This window comes from Neolamprologus multifasciatus, chromosome 7, assembly GCF_963576455.1.
Source record: "Neolamprologus multifasciatus chromosome 7, fNeoMul1.2, whole genome shotgun sequence".
NCBI lineage: Eukaryota > Metazoa > Chordata > Actinopteri > Cichliformes > Cichlidae > Neolamprologus > Neolamprologus multifasciatus.
The window spans coordinates 14,100,241-14,116,650 of NC_140445.1; the positions used below are offsets into that span (position 1 = coordinate 14,100,241).

The window sequence follows — 16,410 nt, forward strand, 5'->3', positions numbered from 1 at the left end:
GTTATTTTAGGCCATCTGGGTAATAGATGTAGCTGCAGAGGCGACATTACAGGCCTGTTTTGTCATTCATGGCTCACACTAACATTTGTCATATGACTGACGGGGTTACCAAAAGAGCTCTTGCCTTTATTGTAGGTATCAAGACACAGTCCATTTCACTGCTGCTAACAGGAATAACAGCACTGTTAATGCCATTAATCTCATTAATCTATGAGATCAAAAGATAACTTTCATGTGTTTCTCCCAGTTTCAATGTGTAAACAGTGCATAAAAGGTCAAACAAGACTTAAAGAAAACACTACACTAATCTACTATAATAAACTGAAGGTTTTATAATATTATTGTGGAAGTATTTTATTTTTTTCACACAGGAGAAGCGTGATCAAAATGTGGTGGCACGTTAGCAGTAAAGAAAAGAAATAATTACATCAAGAAAAGAGACTTTGAATGGATTCAGTTGGCCTCCACGGTTCCAAACAAGGCCTGACGAAAGGAATGGACATTTAAGCAAGTGAATCTCACAGTGAGAACAGAAATGCATCAGAAATCATCCTTCAAGCTTCACTGAGTCCAATATGCTTCTAGCCTCTTTGTACTCCTCTGATTCAGCCAATTCCTCTTCTGTTTCCTGAAAACACACAAACACACATATAGGTTTTGTTTTAGTGCAATCTATTATGCTTCCAAAGAAGGAGTTACAACTGTCTTCACTAGACAAACAGGTTTGTTGTCTTCATATAAAAGCATTCTTGAGGAAATATTTCAAACTGTATCATAATGGTAGGAACCAAATTCATCCAGGAAGGGTTGATATGAGGTAAAACCTGACACTGAAGTGTGTTTGCGTTCCTCTGGTAGTCACCACAGTGACAGCACTTCTAATGACCTGTGATGAGCATGTGCATATGCGTATGCCTATCTGAAGGGAAGAAAGAAGGGAGGATGAGTAACAGGGAAGGGGACAGGTTGCTAATTTCAGGTTAGCTCCCTCTGCCCAGCATTCAGCTCCCATGTGAGTGACTCACACCTCCAGCTGTCTGACTGTTGCTCTGCATTAATTTCGATGACCCTGAGACATCCATGCTGATGTTTGCCTCTCACCATATCAGCTTAAGTCCTGGAGGGTTTGGCATGCTATGTGGCTGTATATATACTGTATATATAGCTGTATATAAGTGCAAAGTGTGGTGCTTGAGCTTACTCTAATGATCAGTTCATTAAGTCTACACACATGTAAAATAAAAAAAATCTGACTCAACCCTGGAATATCCAGGATACCACGATATACTTTAAATATGTGGCCACAGGTGTCCTGGCATGAAACTGTAGCCAATTGTAGCCCTTTCCCACTAGTATGTACTTGAGTCAGCTTGGCATGGCTCGACTTGGATTTTAAGGTCTACCATTAGGTGGGAGTACCTGACACCAGTTACTTTTTTTGTACCCACTTAGCCAGGGCTCCAAGTGATCTGAGACGATCCGAAAACGTGACATCAACAGACAGCATTCCCCCAATTGGCTAGTCAGTGGCGTCACTCATTGAGTCATGAGAGTTCTTCATAAAAATCAAAACCACCATTTTTGAAACCAGGCAACAAGGGAAAAGGCTGCACGAAAAAACAACATCCTGGTCCCCAAGTGTGACAAAAAGCCATACACTGAGCAGCAGGTGTACAATCGCCTCGACGGAAACTTTTGTTATGGTGTTTGTGTCGCATAAAAATGACATCACAGGACTTTTGGCGGCATTGCTATAAGGACCCTACACACATTAGGTGGTAATGATTGTAATGGAAAACGACCGAAACAGCGTTAAGTCAAGGCGAGCTGAGTAGGTACTAGTGGAAAAGGGCTTTTAGTGTCTGCTAGGCCTCACCCACACAATGCTAGAGACCAACTGGCAACCGCTGGTCACAAGTGTGCATTCAAATTTGCATTCTCCGATTCACTGGTTGCTGGATGCCGGTAGGTGAAATCAGTTGCCACAAGGTGCTGCACTAAAAAAAACTCCTTATGATTGCTTCTGTCACTAGCAGCCTGTTGCTGTCCTGCATAATTTGAATGGAAGATGCAGATTTGTCTGCAAATACTTGATAACTAACTACTAAACTGTAGTGAAACTTGAAAAAGGAATAACGCATAATAAAAAATGACCATTCACCTTCAAAATAAAGTCTCTAGCCCTGTGTGACTGGGGCTTAGCAACCAATTTCAGAGCGACTGCGAGAAACCTTCAGTAAACACTCACAACCAGTAAAGGAAAACTAATTTTTTTCCTAGCAAACTGCGGTTAACTGGTCTCTAGGCATGGAGGCCTGTTGTGACATGTGACAGTAAATTTAACAGGAACATTATTACTACTACTACTACTTCTACAGCCTTGCTTATTTATGGTACAGCATTAAGGGAACTATGTAGCTTTTATCACAGCAGTAAACATAACCTGATGTTGTCTTTTCCATTATCATTTTTTTCTTCTGCTACATGCTGGTCTCATTGGGAAAGACAACTTTTTAAAGATCTGGCATTAAACTGAAATTCAAACACATTAAAATGGGGATCTTAGGCCTTTTCATTCTTTATTATTAATTTTTTTGATTATTAATATTTTAATTATTAACTATTTTAGTGAAATGAAGCCTGACAGGAAGGGATTCCTAAGCATGATCCAGGTGTTGATCATGTCTACCAGATGTGAAAAAGGATAGGTATTCACTAATACTAATACTATACTATATTTAGAAAGCAAGACTATGAGAGTTGTGTCTTTCATACAATTATAATTACAAATCTGCATTTTTAATGAAGCTTTACTAAGAAACACAAAATTAGTTATTAGATATTGTGATACATACAAAAGAGAAAAAAAGATTAAAAATAAAACTTGAATGCTGGGGTTAACCATTTTTCTTGATGCTGGAATTTAAAAGTATAATAAGCTGAACCTTTTTTCTTCTACCCACAAACGCATGGCATGAAATTCTTTTTCAGGGGGGCCATGAGATATTAGAAGTCCAACTGAATTAATTATCACAATAGCTTGTGTCCTGTTGTTTTATGAAAATTTTGTTCACCTCATGGTGGTACTTACTAGCAGCTGTAGCAGATCTGCGTGTGCTATGGCCAGCCGGCGGTGACAGTCTGGGATCATCATTCTGGACTCCTGCAACACCTCCATCTGAAACCACACAGAGACCGCATCAGTGCCATCACCACCTTTATTAATCCGAAAACCCCTGCCACTGCTCCTATTACCAGCTTTCATTACAGGTCTTCACAAAAGTCAACACATTATTGAACATGTATTTTCCAAGCTTTGACCATTAATTTGAACAGCTAGACAAAGTGTATTCACTGGCTGGATTGTGCTGTAGCTTTACTCCTGGCAGTGACATGCAGGGTGTCCCTCATGCACTCTGCTGTGGTTAACATCTTTCAACAAGCCGGCAGTATGAAAAATGTTATTGAGTTATTGATCGGGCCGGGAGTTGGGCAGCGGGGGACCACCTCGATCTGGCTCCACACCTGGATGAATGAGCCGAGAGCATTGTGATCAGGCGTAAAGAGGTATTACTACGCCTGCAGTGTAACTGTGTTGCAGCCTGGGGTACTTTCACAGCCGCGGCTAATGTGGAATTCCCCCAGCTGGCACCCTAAAGAGCGGAGAGGAGCTGGCTAACACTGTCAGACACAGTCACTCATGACAGATGCTTCCTCAGCTAGGCCTGTGTCGAGCTGGAAAAAGTCAAAACATGGACTCAGTTGCACATGTGTACATTACACGGCTATGCACACTAACAGTCTGCCTGCCTGATGGCGTACAAGTTCATCCAAGTGCCTAAACTGACATACCGAAAAATAGTGGACAAATTGTCAAGTTGGCTGCCATCTAGATGTGACAAGGTAAGCTAGAGTAGGCAAAAGAGTACTGAAACAGAGAAAAGTCACGGTGCCCTCCCGGTTCGGTGGAATGATCCCATCAGCACAGGATAAAGATGACACTTACAGCGTATTGATTCCATTAAAATAAAAACCTGTAATCCATCCTGCCTCAGACCTCTCATCTCCAACCATAATCCATCTGGCCTCCCAATCTCCCCATTTAACACCAACCAAGCCTGCTGCTCAGCCTGAGCTACCACTCTATGAATGAACAAACAAAACAACACACACACTGAATTTTAATGGAAGCCGTAAACATAATCAGATGTGATATCTGTGGTTCAGTTCCTCCCTGTCTGAATCAAGTTTGGATCCGCATCAGCGAACACTGGCCCAAATAAAGGGCAGTTATATGAAAAACCACGTCCTTCCAACAATCTTGTGTAAGCTGACCATAAAATACCGTATTAGGCAAAACTCATATTTGTCTATATATGAGTATCAGGCTCTCTTGACAAGATCTTGAAATATTTGGATTATTTACCTTTTTTCACACTATTTCTTTATCGTTGTGATACTGGAATGAAGCAAAGACATCAAGAGAAGCTGTGAATTTAGTTTCCCCCAGGTATTAAACACAAGTTAAAGGCAAATTCAGAAATTCATTTAACATTTAAAGCTGATAAACCCCCTCGCTAGCCTACAAAATGGCTATAAAGAACCCATAACGCAACACTCCGATTTTAAATTATTTTGTCCTTTCATTTTCTGTACACGGCGGGTAATGATTTGTTTATATATTTTGAGGCATAATTGAAATGTCTCTGTGCTTGCAACACCACATGGAATCAAAAAGTTCCATCTGCTTATTTATTAAAAAAAAACAACAGCAACCCTGATCACCCTGATCACTTCCACATCCGCAACACACACCAGATTTCCTCGACTAGATCAAAACAGTGATGTAGTGGCATTAACTTTAACTTCAATATTATTTTGTGAGGAAGCAAATGGTAAAAAGCCAAATTTGGCAAGTAGCGCTGGTGGTGGACAACAACTGGGTTCACTGCACAGTGCTATGTGACAAAGTTGAGTGCTTATGTGCCAAATTTAAAAGAAAATTCTTCTTCTTGCTTTGACATTATAAGCTCTGGACACCATATCTAGAGACTGTTTTCATCAGCAGAGGATTGGTCCAGTCTAACAAAGAAGCAGATCTTGGACCTTGCTGTGGTGAAAGGGTAAATGTGCACATGGAAGAGAACCAGACTTCCAGCTTCCATATCAAAAATGCTAAAAGTGATGCAGTGCTCACAAGGACAAAACCTTTAAAACTAAACTGGTCTCTATTTTCTTGACTATGTAGCTTGCAAAGATGACACATTAATATATTTATGTATATATCATTCTGATGTTTGGTGTTTATAAACCATCAAGTGTTTGCCATCTGATTATATACAGTGGTATAATGAAAATGTTTAGAATTACAAGATAGAATATCCATTAGGGCTGTGCGATATGACCAAAATCTCATATCCCGATATAAGAATTCTATCGTCCCGATAACGATATAAATCACAAAAATGTAACATTTTCTGTAAATTCTGTGAATCTCGGGCAGCTTGTTTTGCGGGACGTGTTTCCAGCTGCGCGTCAAGTAGCTGGAGTCGAGTGTTTTAACAGATGCATGAAACGATACATTTTTAGACATAAGTTGTAACGGCCGCCGTTTTCTTTGTGAGTATTTATTACACGGCGTGCTGCGGGGAAAAGCCTGTTCTAACGTTTGAGTCTAAGGTTTATTTTTTAGCACCTGGCGGCTCTTTTTTAATTCTCATCCGTAAATAATCTGCTCTTTCACGTGATTCAGTTTATTTTGAAAAGTCTCAACAGGATCTTGAGCTTTATTGTGAAAGGTTTATGTGGAACATAAACAAGCGGACACGCAATGGTGTTACCGTCGTTGTTGCTAACCACAACGCATAAAAACAGGCGCTTGTCCGTCCCTAGTGTGGTTATATTAAATATAAGAGAAAGAGAGAACTTTAAGAAATTAATATAGCCACTACAGTGACCATCAAAACGATGAAAAAATATTGCCGGAAACAGTTTATTTTGCGACACCACGAAACAAACGATAGCGTAAAATGAAACGATAGGCGTTTTTATATCGTCATCCGATATATATCCTTATATTGAACAGTCCTAATATCCATACATATCTGTGTCATACATAAGTAAAGCAAAAAAAGCTCAAAAACTGCCCACATGACTGTCCATTTTGCTAGCTAACGTTAATATTATTATATTATTTGAATTTGAATACTTTAAAAGACATAAGAAACATGTTGGAGTAAGAAAATTCCACAACCTGTGTACAGAGAAATGATGGAGGGATGCAGGCACAGTGAGAATGGAGAGCAGGATATGGGCCAGTGATCTGTTAGGGACACTAAATTACCAGCATGTGTCAGTAATTATCAAACTCTTTTAAAGTAACATGATATAATTACATCTGAATCAAGCAAATTACAAAATCACTAATGATTCTCCTCTCAAAACCTAATTCTTCATTATCACTGTGGACTGACCTCATTACATGAACGAAGGGCTACTCGAATTATCAAGACACAATTCACTCCCTAACTATGCGAGAGCAACAACCCTCCCTCACTTTACTGGCTGAGATCAACAGAAGGAACAGGTGGTGATAAATGGATAATTCAAAGGCTTTCAAATTAAGACACATAATTGCTGTACAGCACCAAAGAAGCAAAATGTACCTGTTTCTTGATGACATAATCATCTCCCGCCTCTGTTTTCAGGCGCTCGATCTTCTCTTCCTGCTGCTTCGCTTCAGTTATGTACGCAATCTCCTCCTTGGCCAGCCTGCACAGAAACAAGAAGACGGGAAAAGACATGGTTAAAGGCAGCCATACAGTGTTGTTCCATCAAACATAAAACGTAAACGCACAGCCTCTCAGACGGATAATATAGGCTGAACCAAGAAAAGCAGACTGTGATGGTCACTTTTTACAGACAGGGCCATCTATCCTCATTCTCCCCAGCACTCTTGTGACTGAGGAGGACACAGTGAGATCATCTCCCACAGGATGGCAAGACACACACCTCAATAACACGCAGCAAACACATCACTTCTCCTCACTGCTCTGAAGTGGAGATCAGCCTTAAATAATGCTTTGAAATTCAACTTATCATTTACACAGCGCTCTAACTGTGGCTAAAATAGGATGCATTTACATGAAAGACATTTTATTTCTGGAAAGGAGCAACACTTTACACTAAATTTAAACCAGATAAGTTTTTTTCTTTAATAACTGGCAGTAGCAGATCTAAGCCTGAAAATAATGTGGATGAGAACTACGGTGTTTATATGAGTATATGAGGTTTGATTATTTTTATACACTTGTTAAAACGGAGTTTATTAAACTCTTTAAAATTGAGATTAAACAGCACAACACTGTCATTCATCTGCAGTCAGATTTGGAAATTTGTTTTGTTTTTGGTTTCTTTACAACCATCAGAGAAACATTGGGCTTTTTAGCCTGTACACCGGTGTTTGTTAGTGAGCTGCCAGCAATATATTTAATGTAATATATTTGATTAACATGCATTTCATTTTGTATCCTCTTATTGTTTTTGCAGCACTTAAACCTTGAACTTGTGCATCTTGCAGTCAACAGTATTCACTAATTATATTATTTAACTTCATATATTACATTATATGAATCCGTCACTAGTGAGTGAGATCTGATTCTTATTTAACGACAAGTACACAGAATGCAACATCATAAACTTACATACAGGATAACACTGATACAAATGTTAAACTAAACTGAATTTAGATTTAAAAAAAAAAAATAATACTAAATGATTCAATTAAAATTTCTGCCATAATGGTCAAAGAAGGGATTCAAAAGCCCAAGTTCACGTTTGTCTTGTGCACTGAAAATAAAGAATATATATACACACTTCTCAGTCACAGAGCAAAAATCGCAAATCGTCATTTTTGAGAAGGCTGACCAACAAACAGAATTTTCTTTGTAATCATCAAATATTTTGTTCATCTCTAATCTATATACGCACATAAATGTATATGTGCGTATATATACACATTTATATGTATATATATTCCATTTATTTCATGCAGAATGCTGGAAACTTCCAGCATTCTGCATGAAATAAATGGAAAAGCTGAGGGGGTTCAATGCCGGGAGGGTTTATTTTCAATGTGAAGAAAAAGCAATATAGCTTACATGAGAGCAACAAATCAGTCAACTTCCTTTGCATATCTAATAGCAATAAATGATTTTGCCTAATCTAACTAGTGATCATATATGAACACATGAAACTGCATTATTTCATTACATTTGGCTGGTTCTTTTTAAAATGATTTAACTCTCTCCTTTACATACATAGGGAAAATGGGTAATAGAAACGGAAAGCTAACTAAAGAATTTTAAAAATTCTAAAATTGAGTAATCCCAGTGGATTTCCAATCTTCTAACAAAGGCTTTGGAAACTTGAGCCTGTGGCAGAGGAATTTGGACAATTACAGAACTTTTTTTGTTTTGATTTTTACTGCAGAGAGGAAAACCTTTGAAAACACATTTACATTTCATTCTTTATTTAAAAATATTAATAGTAGGTCTCTGCCCTGAATTCATCTAAAGATCATATTACATCATACATATTACTTTTATCAATACACTTTTGAAATGTGCAAAGTAGGACATTATATCATGTCACTCATGTCTTTTGTGTTAGCATGTCACAGAAAAACACACAGAAATCAGTGTAACCTACATACTGCCATCCAGCTCACATCTTATCAACATGATTATCTGGCTCCTTTATCCACCTTTATTGTCTTCGACACACACACTCCCAGAAGCTACTAGTTCTCTTTTAGACATTAATTGATCATCAATTCAATCCCTAATTTAGACCAAGTCAGGTGGTAAATGGGCCTCTTTTTCTTGATTATTAGTGAAAATAGGCTTGAGTACATTGATAAATTCTGATTATTTATCAATTACGGCCCAAATGGAACTAAATCTCTTAAATAGATTCCGACCCTGATTGGCATAATGGAGTTTGAAAATATAGCTATTGATAATGATTTCCAAGTAACAGTCTTTTTCCGGCTGCGCCTGCTGGTGGGACTGACAACACAAATTTCATTTTTCATAAAATCAGCTGTGTGTGTGTAAGTGAGTAATCCTTCATTAGTCAGTCACATTACTGGAGACCCTTCCCTACGCGTTGCACTGCTCTTTGCCTAGCCAAGGAAGCCAATAGCACTCTGTCATATTTTACATCAATTACCACTCATTCTAATACGGTTCCATCAGGAAGCTTTTAAACAGGCACCGTATGCAATAGCAGATCCTGTCTTTCACTCTCATGCTTGATGTAGAATGAGTTATGTCACCTGTTAAGAGTCAAAGAAGGTGGCAAAGAGAGGAGAAACGATGGAGGTAGGAAGGCTGAAATAATTTGAATAAAACTGAAGGACAGTCTAATAACAAAATGTCCATTCCTCCCCTTTCCAGTCCTGATGTTAATTTCTTATTTCTCCCAGACTTGGAGTGCTGTGCGAATAAGGGGTGGGGTCGTGGCTGGTTTTAAATAGACCTGCCACCTCAGGCTTAATGGAAAAGGCAGCTCTCTGGAAAATAGAAAAAAAAAAAGGAATTAGAAGCCAGCCGACACACACATTCGGTCGCCTGCTCTAGCACTGTATTTTTGAGCCGCGATGTAGTCTGCGCTGGGACCGGAATGACAAAGGCAAATTACTGTTGTCATTTTATTAAGGGCATCCGCCTCGCTAGGGCAGAAAGGCACTGACTAGAATGTGCAGAAGCCACTGGAAATAGGCCTGGCTAAAAGAGCAGGCAGGTTTCCTCTAAAGTCATACATATAAAGATGTGTATGTGTGTGTGTGTCTGTGTGTGTGTGTGTGTGTGTGTGTGTGTGTGTGTGTGTGTGTGTGTGTGTGTGAGAGAGAGAGAGGGTAGAGGAAGTGAAAAAGCTGGGAACAGAGGAAAAAAGAGACTAAAAGAGAAGGACACAACAGAGAGCAATGACACTCTACACTTAAACAGTTTGATAAAAGGTTCATGTCAACATACAGCTGTTGGCCTTGAGGGAGTGAGATTTTAAATCTTGTCTTTTGTTCAAATAATATACTCAACTTAAAAACCTCAGAAGAGAAAGCAGGGATGATACTGGCTAATAAAATACTGCACCCTTGCATTGTTGTTTTTCCTATACTGACCACTCCTGGACACTCTGTGACATTATCCTCTCTGGGATGTCCAGCCTCCATCATTACCACCGGGGAGCCTGTTGGTAATCTGACCCTCATCAAAGTGCAATCGATAGCATATTACACAAACAGCACTGACAGGAGGGAATTAGAGGTCTGCCTGATTGACGAGAGGTACACTCAGACCATCCCACAGACAACTGAGCCCATTATCTCAAGAATCCTCATAATGTCTACAATATTTTCTATTCCAGCATGGTAAATTTGGCCGTTGTACAAATGTGGAGCCAAGCTCGAAATAGATGCCAACTCTTTTAGTAGGACAGCTTAGACTAGTTAATGAGTTTGCAGGTCCTACATCAAAAGGCCCATATCAAATCTATCTAGAAGTGAAGCGAAAACTAAACCATTATAGATGAGCAGTGTTTGCCTACAGACAGGATTTACAGTTTGGAAAAGAGAAAGAATCAAGATGGAATATGTTCATTAGAAAATTTGGAAAACTAGGCAAACAATGAAGAAACAAATGGGACAAAACAGCTACTGTACACCCAGTTGTACTGTTAAAGTTAAAATACAATACAAGATGTCTGAACTTGCCAGGAATGTGTGCAATTAGCCAACTTGATGTTAAACATTGATGCCGTTGCTAACTGCCACCAGAAATACAAACCTATTATTGTTATTTTAATAATGTACAACTGCAATTACTGGTTCATGAAGCTCCTAAAAATACACAAAATGTTCGTTTTGCCATTATTTAACGTTGTCCATTTAAGATATTCTGTGCTTTTGAATTATTTTTTTCAGTTTTTTATACTAGTTAACTAGCCTAATTTTTTCTGTCATTTAAACAACTCATAAATCACAAACCAGAAACATCCCTGAGTTTTTTTTTTATGAATATTATTTCAAATTTTCCTGAAAATGCTTGATCTCCAATTTAATTGCATTTGAAAGGTGAGTCTATTATCTAGCCTGTCCTCACTGATTGTCATACATTAGAAGACATTGGATATTCATCAGCCGTTTGCAACATAATTTAACAGCATAACAAACATCTCTCTAAACCAAGCCCAAACAGAAACTCTACATTAAAGCCTTTAACAAGGGCTAAGTTTATTGCAGGGCGTGTAATACAGGATATCTGTTTAAGGAAGGTGTAACTGTGAACTGGAATATGTCCTGGTTGCACTGCACACAGAACAGTTTAGTGGTGCTCACATCTATTTGAAAGAAAACCGTTTAATTTAATTGTAAAGAACTTTTCTCTTGTAAGGTTTCTTTTCTTTAGGAGTGAAAGAAGCCTTCTATGTCAACTGCGAACGACCATCTTTGAACAGAGGCGGTGGCTTATGACACCAACTGTCTGCCATCCAGTTCTGAGATCCCTTCCCAGATGCCTTAACGCCCACTCACATCCTGGGCCATCTGACCTCAGTAAATTACACGATAGGGTGATTGTGACCTACACCTGTCTTCACACCTTCGCTCGTGTGATTAGGCAGAGGATCATTAGGGGGTCCATTGTCCCTCTTGGGGGGGGGGGGGGGGGGGGGGAACACTCTCAGAAGAAACTGAACTGAACTGAAGAAGCTTCTCGGATGAGAGGTGAAACGTCTTCAAGCAACTTAAAGAAGTTCAGACGCCTTTCTTTCCAAGCTCCTTAGACTACAATGACCTGGATGACTGAACATCCACAGACAAACACAGTGCACAAATCACATGACTTCACTGTCAGTACCACTGCCCTCCAGTGTACTGTGTGATCGTGAAGAACTAAGCAAACAACTTACTTACGGTACATGTTTTATGAATTTTAAAAAAATAATAATTTAAATGATGCTTGATGCGGGTTAGGGGTCAGGATTAGGTAGGTACAAACTTTATTTACAACATCAAACCAGGTTTTAACTTCTTAAACTCCATCAGGCAACCAGCTACAGTTAGGTTTAGAGTTACATTTAAGGCCTAGTCCAGGGGTCTGCAACCTTTAACACCCAAAGAGCCATTTGGACGCGATTTCCATGCAAAAGAAAACACTGGGAGCCGCAAATACTTTTTGACATCTAAAATGAAGATAACACTGTATACATTGTTTGTTTTTTTTACCTTTATGCTTTGTGTAAACAACTAAGGCGTGTTGCTTGAATCCATGAAGTGCTACAGAGAAAATTACATTTTATTAATGTTATTAACACATTTTGAACTCTTAAAGAAATATAACAAAAGGAAAGACACCCAGCTGAACTAAAATGATCCATGTAGCAAACAAAAACTGTTGTGAGCCACCACCTTTATATCGCCTTTGGGCTTTTGGAGCCTTGACCTGACTTTTTAAAAAAATAATTGGAAAAAAAAGCACTATGCTGCTGAAAAATGAAAAATAGATGTTTGCAAAATTCAGCCTAAATATGTATTTTATCTGGTTAATGTGTGTGGCGGGGCGTGGTCTGCAGCGCCGCTGCAGGGGAGGCGGACGCACCTGAGCAGAACCGACGCTGTTTGCATAACAGCGTCGGTTCTGCCGTACGGGCTGTACGAAGTCACTTTCATCTTCACGCAGGACTGTAAGCTGTCATCTGTGAGGTGTGAGCAGTGTTTGTTTTTAACATAGTTCACGGTGGAGAACAGCTGCTGACATAATGTGGATCCGAAGATCCATAATTCACTTACCTGGGGTTGAAAGTCTCGATAAAGGCACGGCGTTTCGGCGGGTATATCGGCTTCCGCAAGTGTGACTCTTATTTTGAACGATTAAAAAAATAATAGAATATAATTTTATTTTTATATTTCAATATCACAATAATCTTCCAATTTAGAACTACAAGTTAAAAAAAAGAGCTAACATAAATAAAATACACTTCAGCTAATTACTTAAAAAAAAAAATAATTATTTTCCCAAACCACGCTGAGCCGCACTAAAAGGACTAAAGAGCCGCAGGTTGCCGACCCCTGGCCTAGTCACACATGGCCTTGGGTCAGTTGGCAACTGCTTGAGAATCACCAGTCGCTAGGGAAAAACGTGTACTCTCCTGGCAGGTTGTGGTTACTGGCAGTCACTGTGAAAAAGACTGCCAAAGCCTCAGTCAGACTGGGCTGGAGACCGGTCAGTTATGCCCTGTTAGCCACCACCTGCTGGGAAAAATGTGTATTCCCAGGCAGACTGGTGAGTGGTTGCATGAGGCTGCCTGTGATCACTGAAACTGGTCGCAAGAAAAGCTACAAGGTGCTGTGGCAACTGCTAAAAGATGACTCTGGTTACTCATAGCAAAGCAATCACAACAAGGTTTTCAGTGTAGCACCCTCTTAGCGACCAATTTCACCCACCAACAGCCAGTAATCTCCAGGAACACTCACCGAAAGGTTTACAAATACATATTTTTCCAGAGTGATCAAAGGTTGCCAGCTGGCTACCAACTAGTCCCTATGCCAGTAGGATTTCACTCCTTCCAGTTGTTCTCCATTTGTGTAGCTTATAACTTTCATATAGCAACTTACAGTAGGAATTGTACCGACTCAACCTAAATTACCCAACACTCTGGGTACAAACTGCGTATGAATAAAAACCCACAACCTCAAAAAACCGTTTCTTGAACCAGCCCCCCCAACCCCCCACCAAAAAAAGTTTAACGACAGTTTTTATTAAACCAGTTATGATCATCTACCAATTTAAGGAAGCCTGGAGTCCAAAGTACATATGTAGCAGTACTTTAGCGCAGTGAAAGTGCACTGGCCTGAATTATTCATTAACTAGTTGTCATTTTTTTTACTCCTCATTATAATATGTACGTGTCAAGACTGTGTTGTCGTCTCTGCCTGCCTGTAACAATTCTGACCCCAAAATGGGATGCAAGTATTTTCAAAATCTCACCCCAAGTCCATCTCACCGTAACATGATACCAATGCGGAGCTACCTAGCTTACTCAGCAGGTGCTTCCCACACCCGCAGAGTTTAATGATAATAATAATATAACGGTGCTTCTACGTTGGGCTGTTTCATGCAGCAGCTCCAATTAGCAAAGATGAGGGAGTTTCCACTGAGAATTAACATTAATTTTAATACAAATATTAAAATTAATGTTATGTTGCGATAACTTAAGTTTACGAACTTGAGTTCGAGTGACACAGTTGATATCAGCACGTGTAAATTTTAAAATGCAGCCAGAAAATGGACACTTTATTTGATCAGCAGTGTTGTTAGCTACCTAGCTAACATTAGGGATCAGTCGACCACCACTTTGAATTGAGCTGAATTACACACACTACAATTATGATACAGCGCTATGTTTGAACAAACAGTGAACCCTAACCCCAACATTATAACTATTAGCTACTCAGGATTGAGCGACGGTAAGAAATAGCCGCTTTGAACACAATACACTTTCTTGTCATTCAAGCCGCTAGCTATAGGCCGCGCCCCAACACCGCACTAAAGTTAAAATGTGGTTGGTAACACATTTCGACCTGCGGCGTAGGTTTTCGCCTGGCCGCCCGGCTAACTTAGTTAGCTCAAAAACGCCGACCTCACGTTAGCATCTATAAGTAGCTTGCATAACATACGGAATACTAGTTAAGTTAAACGAAGAGCCAGCCTTACCGTTTAACAATACCAGTTTTAATCTTAATCTGCCGTATTCTTGGATCTGCCATGGCTGTAGATGTAATGTATTACTGGGTAACGTGTTGTCGCTAGCTTACTGTGTTAACGGTGTGCAGGTGGAAGTGGAAGGAAGGATGATGAGCTGCTGGCAGATAAATCGATCGTTAGAGTAGCTCATTGTCGAGTTTTCTGGTCTGAATGACAGATCTGGTAGGTAATACAGTTTCGTGAGTGTGTTTCTCTGGTTCTTGTGCATGCTTTTGCTATTTTTCTTCAAATTACACCTCCATAAACAGAAATCATAGAATGACGAAAATAAATAAACACTATGGTGGTTAAGTTAATTAAATCAGGAGCAATTACGGAGTACCATTAAGGCTTCTACTATTCATAATACTGCTGATGAAATATTAGATTTAACTTTATTTGATTTAATTCGTTTCGCTTTAGCAATATCAAATTTATGATATTGTATTGTTAGTTTGACAAGCCGATATCTTTGTTTCTGCAATTTTTAAATTTTAGGCAAGAGTTTCATTATGCAAATATGTGTCGTTATAACGAAGACTAAATCTAATGTCAGGCTGGTGGACCTCGCTTATTTTCTTCCAAATAATTCCTCCTTTTGGGAGACTGGGTGTATGATGTTTTATCGTGTCTGATGGAGACTGGGTGCTCTATGTTATATGTAGTTGGTTTTCCACAAAGTCTGATAATTGTTGTAAAAAACTACTACTTGCTCATCAGTGATCCCAAATTTGGGGTAAAGTAAGGTTACCTCATGAAGCTGTAACAAAGGAATTAATGGCCAACTACTGCCCTTCTAGATAAGAGAAATCAGCTGAGATACTCTGGGTAAGGAAATGAAGATATCTGTCAGCATCACTTTGTGGGCATCAATACTATGTAAGCACCAAAATATGAGTATCTAAGCCAGTCAGAGCTACATCTGTAGTTATATGATTGGTAGGGATTGCGAAGAAAAGGATAATTTGAAATGTTGACCTGATGCCTTTTTTTTTTTTCAGGAAAGAAAAGCTAAACATATTCAACTGTCTAAAGTAAAGTAGCTTTGTTGTGTGTCTGCATAGGTAGTCCTGTGGCATTGAAGAAAACTGACTGAAGACATTTACAGGAAACATTTAGACATAACAGGAACAGTACAGGGTAACTAATATGAAAGATCCCTCTCTTCCATTAAGCTTGGCCTTGTACTCCAAGTTTGCAAGCCTAACCTAAGCCTTCTATACTAAAAGGGACCAAAGCATTTGGTTACACTAATACCAATTAACAATGTTAGTTACAATTACACATGAGCCTCTCAATATACAACAAATAAATATTTTGGGTAACTTTAAAAACCTAATCTAAAAGAAAAACAAAACAAAAAAACACCCAAACTAATCAACCATCACTGTTTGATTGGTGTGAGTTTAATATTATGAAGATTTAAATATTTCATTATATATATAATATTTCATTATAATTTAATAATATGGAGACTTTTGGAAATATCTCAGATGTACAATTTATTGGTACTTGAATACTTGCATTTCATGTTTTATATTGTGCCAAATCACAGTAAGCTAAAGACCCCACAATAAATCGCTCTTATATAGCACATTTCTACTCT

At 38.9% G+C, this 16,410-nt stretch overlaps 1 protein-coding gene across 1 annotated transcript; it reads right to left on the reverse strand.

The window, feature by feature from the left end:
• Positions 1–328: 328 nt before the first annotated feature.
• tbca (tubulin cofactor a) lies at positions 329–14,933 on the reverse strand. Its single transcript, XM_085167892.1, has 4 exons — positions 14,775–14,933; positions 6,666–6,771; positions 3,092–3,178; positions 329–628 (listed from the first exon to the last, which is right to left on the reverse strand). The coding sequence occupies exons 1-4, from the start codon at positions 14,825–14,827 to the stop codon at positions 548–550; spliced, it is 327 nt and encodes a 108-aa protein (XP_085024018.1). The 5' UTR covers positions 14,828–14,933; the 3' UTR covers positions 329–547.
• Positions 14,934–16,410: the final 1,477 nt, after the last annotated feature.